The sequence below is a fragment of the Balaenoptera ricei genome, chromosome X (genome assembly GCF_028023285.1).
Source record: "Balaenoptera ricei isolate mBalRic1 chromosome X, mBalRic1.hap2, whole genome shotgun sequence".
NCBI classification, from domain to species: Eukaryota; Metazoa; Chordata; class Mammalia; order Artiodactyla; family Balaenopteridae; genus Balaenoptera; species Balaenoptera ricei.
Window position 1 is genome coordinate 1,066,452 of NC_082660.1, and position 7,822 is coordinate 1,074,273.

Below are 7,822 nucleotides of genomic sequence, written 5' to 3' on the forward strand. Positions count from 1 at the left end.
CGACCGACCTCTCCAAGCTCACTTGGTGCTGGAAGCTCCACGTGGACCCAGGGAAGTTCTGCTCTCGGGCGGCTCTGTGCGTGACCGTGAGGCCTCAGACTGGTGATGACCCCGCAGGCACAGTCCTGGACCCTGAGAACACCCAAAGTGGCCCCAGAATACACCCCATTCCCCCGTTAACATACCAGGACCCTGGGGTCAGCCTGGTAGAGACTCTCAAAGCAAGTTCTCTCCCTGCAATGAACATCAGGCTTCCTGCAGATACGGCTCAAAGGCAGGGAAGGATGCTTTCCTGCCTGGGGCTGGGGGTCGGGCACACCTGAGGGTGCGTGCCCACCTCGCAAGGGATTCCCCAGGGCGGGCACTGGGGGAAGGGAACTTCAGGTTAGGAAGCCCCAGGGTCCCCGCATCCGCGTGCTCCCCTCAGCACCCGAGGGCGGCCCCTGGGACGGGACAGGCCACAGATGGGCAGCCAGGGCCTGCCTCCCCCTCTCCTCCCCAGCTTGAGACCCCGCTGTTTCCTGCTCCCACCACACAAGGCCGCTCGATTCAGAAACAAAAGCAGCGTCCGTGTGCCCTAATTTTATTGTTTCGCAGCAGAACGCCGGACATAGAACATAACTGCAAATATTCAGCTGTGCAAAAGAGAATAGTGCTTAAGTACAAATAGAGACATGATTTTCTTAAATAAATACTTAAACACGAGTTGGTCCTACAAGCACCTGGAGTCTACGTCTGGCGAGTAGAGGTGCCTCACCGCCTGTGGACCCACGAAGACGTCACGATTCCCCTCCCCCCGTAATCAATACATGGACCCAGGGCCGCCGATCACAAAGAGCCCTCTGCGGGGGCTGCCCCAGCCCTCCGCGAGGACACTGGAATTTCTCGAAGGTCAATGGTCCGTAACAGCTATTCCTCTATGTGGAGGTGTTGGTCGCTGTGGCCGGCGGGCAGGGCGCCTAGATGACCTTCTTCAGCTCGTCGTACAGGACCAGCACGAAGGCGCCGCCCATGCCGCGGAGCACGTTGGACCAGGCGCCCTTAAAGAAGGCTCTGCCGCCCTCGTCCTTGAAGATCTTTCGCCAGCAGTCCAAGGTGCCCCTGTACATGATGTCGGCTGCGGGGAGAGGGCGGGGGTCACGGAGAAGATCACACACAGGCGCGAAGCGGACCCCCAGAGACACGGTACCGACGCTGAGCCCCGGCTGCCGCCATCTGGGTGGCTAGGCGTTTCGACCGCAGAAAAAGGACGCTCTGGACACTCACCGTTCAGGCGGGGATCGAACGCGAACTCAAGCCCCAGCCTCCCCAGGGCCCGGCACACCCGAGGGTCAAGAGCAGAGAGGGAGCAAGCACCCGCCCAGGCCTCCCCCACGAAGCCCGGCTACTGCACTCGGGGACCAAATGCTGCCCCCCCCGCCGCCCCCCACCTCACGTGCTGGCCCTACACCTCCGAAGGGCCGAGCGCCAGGCCCCTCAGCGATGCCCCACCCCCAGAGCGCCGGGAGCAGGGCGGGGCCGGTACCTCCTTTGCGCCCCGACTGCATCATCATTCTCCGGCGCACGGTGTCGAAGGGGTAGGAAACCACGCCCGCCGCGGCCGTCACCGTCTGCGCTATCATCCAGCTCACCACGATGTGCGTGTTCTTGGGGTCGGGGAGCATGCCTGCAGGGTCACCCCGAGCGTGAGGCCCCAGGGCCACACACAGGGCCGCCCCCAGCTCCACGCGGGGATCCCAGCACCAGGTGACACTAGACCGGCCAGACTGAGGTCACCACACCAGCCAGAGACGGGGAAGCCACCTGCAAGCTGGGAGGACGGCCCCAGAGACCAACCTGGTACCCGGCGGCAGGGGCCTCTCTAGACGGAAACAGACGGGCCTTGGGAAGTGGAAGGTTTCACACCTGTTCCACCGCAAAGGTGCCAGCGGGCCTGGGCCCTGACCTCCAGGGTGACTTATTTTACAGGGTGCGAACTGTGTCCTCCCCAAAATTATACTAAAGCCCCAAACCCCAGAACCTCAGAGTATAACTGTACTAGGTAAATCTTTTACAGAGATAATTAAAGTAAAATTAGGTCATCAGGATGGGTCCTGATCCCATAGGAATGGTGTCCTTATAAGAGGAGATCGGGGCACAGACACACACACAGGAACAACCCTGTGAGGACACAGGGAGAAGACAGCTGTCTACACGCCCAGGACAGAGGCCTCGGGAGGAACCAGCCCTGCCCACACCTGGATCTCAGATTCCAGCCTCCAGGACGGGGAGACCACAGACATCTGCTGCTGAAGCCCCCCGCCCAGCACCCTGACAGGCGGCGCCGAGAGCAGAGCGCACTCACCTTTGGCGGTGTCATACACGCCGAAGTACGCGGCCCGGTAGATGATGATGCCCTGCACAGAGACGTTGAAGCCCTGGTACAGCCCCCGGATGCCGTCCGACTTGGTGATCTTCACCAGACAGTCTCCCAGGCCTTTGAACTCCCGCTCCGTGCCGGATTTGCCGACGTCAGCCGCCAGCCGGGTTCTGGCGAAATCCAGGGGGTAGACGAAGCAGAGGGAGGTGGCTCCGGCCGCCCCGCCGGAGGCCAAGTTGCCGGCAAAGTACTTCCAGAACTGCGTGTGCTTGTCCACGCCCCCCAGGAAGATCTGCTTATACTTATCCTTAAAGGCGAAGTTGAGGGCTTGCGTGGGGAAGTAGCGGATGACGTTGGCCAGGTTGCCCCTCCAGAAGGACAGCACACCCTGCTCCTTGGGGATGCGCACGATGCAGTCCACGATGCCCTTGTACTGCTTGTCGGCCGCGATCTGCTTGCTGGCGTGCTGTACCTGGGGGCAGAGAGACAGGGTTTTAAACGAGGGCCTAAGTCAGACGCCCCCAAGGACCCCCAACGAAAGGCGCTGTCTTCATAAGACAACGAGTGCATGGGGCCTTTAAGTTGCCCAAACGTCCTACCGGGAGAAACCCATCTTTTGGTCACCACGGGTCCCTACAAGTGTTACAAACAACAAACTAGCAACGATGTTTCCATTAGCGCTACAATCCCGGAACAAAGACAGCTTATTCCGGCTCAGAACCGCAAAACGGGAACAAAAAGGGGAAAAGAACCGAAGCCCAACGAAGGGCACAAGGACTGCCCTAGCGACCCGCCCAACGCCCAAGGTCACGGTCCTCGCGCCGCGGGGCCCGTCCACGCGGCTGCCCCATACGCATGCGTCCTCCGAACCGTGCCGCAAGGCCCAGTGCGCACGCGCGGGCCCGCCCGCGGCCCCAGTTCTGCGCATGCGATAGCGCCCGCGTGACGCGCGCCCCGGCAACCCCCGGAAGCCGGCGGCGCGCGGACAAAGCGGCGCAGCCTCCCGCTTCCGGTGCACGCGGCCTGCCCGGCCCGCTGTCCCCGCGACCCGGACCCTCGCACCTCGCCCGGCGTCCGCGTGTGCGCAGCCGGCTCCCACCTGTAGCAGCAGCTTGACCCGCTCGATCGGGGCCACGGCCGTCTTGGAGATAGCGGCGGCGACGCCTCCGGCCAGAAAGTCCTTGGCGAATGAGATGGCCTGTTCCGTCATGGTGGAGAGGCGGGCAACGCAGCGGGAAGAGAGCGGAGGGGAGGCGCGGAGAGCCGAAGGGTGGGCACCACTGGTCTGCGCTGCCGCCGCCGGGACCGAAAAGACGGGGCGGCCAGCGCGCAGCCGCTAAGGCGCCCACGCCCCGCCCCGCTCCCCCGCGCGCCGCGCCCATTGGCTGCGCCGCCGCCCAAGCCCCGCCCCTTCCCGCTCGCCTCGCCCCCACGGGCTGCCGGGAGCAGCTCTGCGCCCCGCCCCTCGCCCTCGAGCGCCTCGCCCATTGGCTGCGCCACCAACCACGTCCCTCCCCTTCCCGCGTGCCGCGCCCCGGGGCATGTAGGGAGCCGGACCCCGCCCATGCGCCCTGCGGGCCGGGGGGCGCGGCGGCCGCCTTGACCTTATGAAGGTCACGCCGGGCCAGGGGGACGCGACAGACGGCGGTTGCGTAAGGGGAAGGACGGGGGTCGCTGAGTCCCACGCCCGATGTTCATCCTGCCCCGGCGCCGGCATCCCCTTCCTCGGATGCTCGGACCGCTGGGTTCGTCCCGGTGATTCCCGAGTCCCGGCCGCGACCCCAGGGATCGCCCAGCGGGAGGAGCGAGAGTTCGCGGGGTCAGGGCCGGAGTAGGAGGCCGCCCCGAGCCCCCCAGGCCCGGTTTCTCGAGGGCTTGCCTGTCCCCTGCCCGGTAGACCCCGGGTCCGCCCGTAGCAGCGCCCCCGGAGGACCCTGCCCTGCCGTGGGGTCCCCCGACCCTGACCCCGAGACTCCGGGTGCACTGGGCGCGCCGGGCACTGGGGGGTCCCGGGGGGTCCCTCTCCACCCACCCGGCCGCTTTCCCTGGGCCCTGCCCTTCCGGGGCCCAGTGGGCCTCAGACTCGGGTCCCCCTGCCAGGCCGAGCTCTGCGACGTGGCGGCTCCCAGAGCGACAGGGGCACATGTGCTACCCGCACACGCTCACTCACACATGCACCCACGTTCCCATACCTAGACACGTGTCCACACTTGCCCACGCACACCTGCACGCACACCTGCATACACACGCAGGCAGGCACACATGCCACCCGCAGGAGTACATCTGTCCCCCTCCCCCCAGGAAGTCTCCTGAGACCTAGGTGTTTTGAAATGCTGTGAACTTTTTATTGAATTATAACTAAATGGCACAAGTCGTAAGTGTATCGTTCTGTGAATTTTCACAAAGTGAGTGCAATGGTGTCTCAGCACCCAGGTCAAGAAAGGATCCTTTCCTTGGTGCAAGGATGCGTCCTTTCATTTCTTATTTCCCTCCCTGCCTGTTTCTTCTCTCTCCCTCTTTTTTCTCTTTGCTCCACCCCCCCCCCCCCATATTTTCACGAGGGGCTTTCCTGCATCCCCTCCAGCCGGTGACGCTGGGTGGATGGATGCCAGCGGCGGGCCCACCAGAGCCCAGGGCACCCGGAGCCTGCCATTCGTTTCCCAGGTCCCCGGTGTCCTTGCAGGACCTTGCTCTGCCCTCTCCTGACCTCCGTGGAGAAGCAGGTAAGAGGCGGGGCCTGAGGCTGGTGCCGCTGCAGAGGGTGGTGCGGCTCAGGGCACGCACTGGGCGAGGATTGCTGTGTGTGTGTGTGTGTGTGTGTGTGTGTGTGTCGGGGGTGTGTGTGGGGGGTGTGTGTGGGGGGCTTGATGTTCTGGCGCCTTCTGAGGCTTCACGGGACTGGGGGACAGAACAGATCTGGGGGCCCTGCCCGGCTCCCGCTGGCAGCAGCCGCAGGGCTCTGGGGTGGAGGACAGAGTGGCTGTGGGTTCTGGGCACGGACAGGGTGCTGGCTCCGTCTGGGCCCTCCCAGGTGAGGAAAGCATCTCTCCTGTCTGCATTCGTACGCAGGAGCCACCTGTCTGGGCATGGAGGGACCCTGTGATGGTTATCACTGCCCGCTGGGCCGCCAGGGGCCAGCCAGCCGAAGCTGGTCCTGCAGGCTCCGGCTGTGAGGCCCTGGAAGTAGGCGCTTCTGTTGGAGAGCCTCTCCAGCCCCGGTGGGAGCGGTTAACCTCTGAGCGACCCGCTCCCCTCCCCCAGGCAAGGGACACCCCTCCCTGTGCCCCACCTGCATTCCCAGCGCCCACCCCCCGCGCCCCCCCCCCCCCCCCGGGCAGGTCAGCACCTCGCTGTTGGGAGGAATGAATGGATGTGACCTCTCCCCCTTCATTGCTAACTGGGGTTCAGAACGCGTTTTTCTTGAAAAAGCATCTCGTGTGGGCCTTAGACGCAGACCCATCTGTCTGACCAGTGCATGTATGCATCTGTCGGGGTGGGGCTGAGCGGGGGTGACCCAGCCTTCGTGCTTCAGGGGGTCTGACCCAGGAGGGCGGCAGGACCACGCACAAGAGTACCGTGTACTTGGGGAAGGAGGTAGACTGCGCACCGGGGATTGGAAAGGGAGAAAGGAGGCTGAGAGGTGGGGTTGCGGCGGGGAGAGGAAGGGGTTATGTTCTAGGATCCCCAGGGGCAGGGGTGGGGAGGGCGAGGTATGGCCCCCCCTTCCTCACGCTGCCCCAAGGTCTTACTACGACCTGGACAGTTTTAGAAGCTGAGTATCTGAAAAACGGGGGGCCTAACGAAAAGCAGTGGAGGAGGTGCTTAAAGATGACGGGTTTCCACTGACGGTTCAGAATGAGTCACAGAAGGGATGAGGGTGGCATGGGGGGTGGCCTTTAAGTGAACTGGTCTGGTGAGGGGCCGGGGGCTGCTCAGGGAAGGCGCCTGCCTGGTGGAGGGACCCTGCAGGGGGGACCTGGGGGGGCCACACGCTGCTGTCTCGGGTGTCATCCTTATCGTCCCCTCCGCCCAGTCCCCGTCCGCCCCAGACAAGTGGAGAGGACAGAGGTGTCACCCAGTGATGGGTCCGGACGGGCCAGGTCTGCAGCAGGCACTCAGACATCTCCTGAGTGAATGAATGAATGGATGGATGGATGGACAGGCCGGGTCTGCAGCGGGCGCTCAGACATCTCCTGAGTGAGTGAATGGATGAATGAATGGACAGGCCCGGTCTGCAGCGGGCGCTCAGACATCTCCTGAGTGAGTGAGTGGATGGATGGATGAATGAAGGTGGCCCGGAGGGCGGGCGTCAGGTCCAGGGCAGTTCCAGCCTAGAAATCCCTGTTGATTTAAAGACACAGGCACGTGCGGGTAGCCACACCCGTACACTGTTTTACGCCAGCTTCCCCCCAAATCCTGCTTTTGCATGTATTTCTAAGAAATGAAGAGACAGGTTGTGTGTAAGTCATATTTTCTCTTCTCACCTTTTAATTTCTTACCTTTTTCTTTTTTTCTTTTACTGCAAACTGTTGCAACACAGGAAGGAGAGAGCAGTATACGGAAGCCGTGGGCCCTTCATTGCTCCCACACGTCATCTGCCCGTGACTCTTCCAACTGGGCGTGTCCCTCGGGCGCATCCTTGGTTCACGGGCACAGCCGTGGGTCAGAGCCCTGCCTGTAGCAGCCCCCCTGCCCGCAGCCCGCAGTGCGCACAGTAGCCAGGACTAAGGGGGGGTCGGGCACCACCCCCCCTCCCCCCGGCCGTGGCGGGCGCTCTGACACCTCCGGTTACAAGTGCAGTTTCTTCTAGCAAAGCCAGTGTCAAGACGGCTGGCTCCCTGACCGGCCAGAGCGCAGGCGTTCCACATGCCCTGTACCCATCGCTTGTCACTGGGGACCCAGCCCTGCTGCAACACGGTGCCCTTGGCTGAGGCAGGGTCACCTGCAGGGACGCACCTCTTCTCCCGGGAGAGGAAGGGGGCGGAAGGGAGTGGCCCCCGGAGAACCGCGCAGCGGATGTGGCCCTGCCAGCGGCCGAGCACCGCCCTGCCCAGGTGAAGGGCCGGGGCGGGCAGAGGGGACCCGGGTGGGCGGGGCGCTGCTCTGTGCTCCTGCGGGCCTGGCTGCAGTTTCACTGAGGCTGCAGGTCCACACCGGGGCCAGACGGACGGGGGGCCGTGACCCCTGTCCTTTGCCCCTCTCACTCGGGAGAGCTGCCGGCACTCCATCGGGATGGCACAGCTCCCTTTACAACCAGTGTGGCATTTCCTCCCTCCTCTCTCTTTGCCTCACATGGAGACACAATTTGTGATTTTTTTCTTTAAATTGGAGTCTGTCCAAAATTATATACTTGTGTGTGTGTGGATATTATGTTATAAATATATACTTATACATTTATATATGACATACATAGTTTGTATGCTCTAAATATATGATATATTCTTTTTCTTTAAAGGATTTTAA

The 7,822-nt window shown here is 62.8% G+C and overlaps 1 protein-coding gene across 1 annotated transcript; it reads right to left on the reverse strand.

Annotated features, from left to right (window-relative positions):
* Window positions 1-567: 567 nt before the first annotated feature.
* On the reverse strand, window positions 568-3,682 carry SLC25A6 (solute carrier family 25 member 6). The gene is made up of 4 exons (XM_059910854.1): window positions 3,459-3,682; window positions 2,345-2,831; window positions 1,526-1,666; window positions 568-1,117 (listed from the first exon to the last, which is right to left on the reverse strand). Exons 1-4 carry the CDS (start codon window positions 3,567-3,569, stop codon window positions 960-962), a joined length of 897 nt encoding a protein of 298 aa, XP_059766837.1. The 5' UTR covers window positions 3,570-3,682; the 3' UTR covers window positions 568-959.
* Between the last annotated feature and the right edge of the window lie 4,140 nt (window positions 3,683-7,822).

Bases quoted from the DNA above. Each gene is read 5' to 3' on its own strand.
- SLC25A6 (XM_059910854.1), bottom strand. From the start codon at position 3,569: ATGACGGAACAGGCCATCTCATTCGCCAAGGACTTTCTGGCCGGAGGC. The intron at 2,832-3,458 runs GTGGGAGCCGGC...CTCTGCCCCCAG, and splicing joins GGGTCAAGCTGCTGCTACAG to GTACAGCACGCCAGCAAGCA. The intron at 1,118-1,525 runs GTACCGGCCCCG...CTCTCCCCGCAG, and splicing joins GCAGTCGGGGCGCAAAGGAG to CCGACATCATGTACAGGGGC.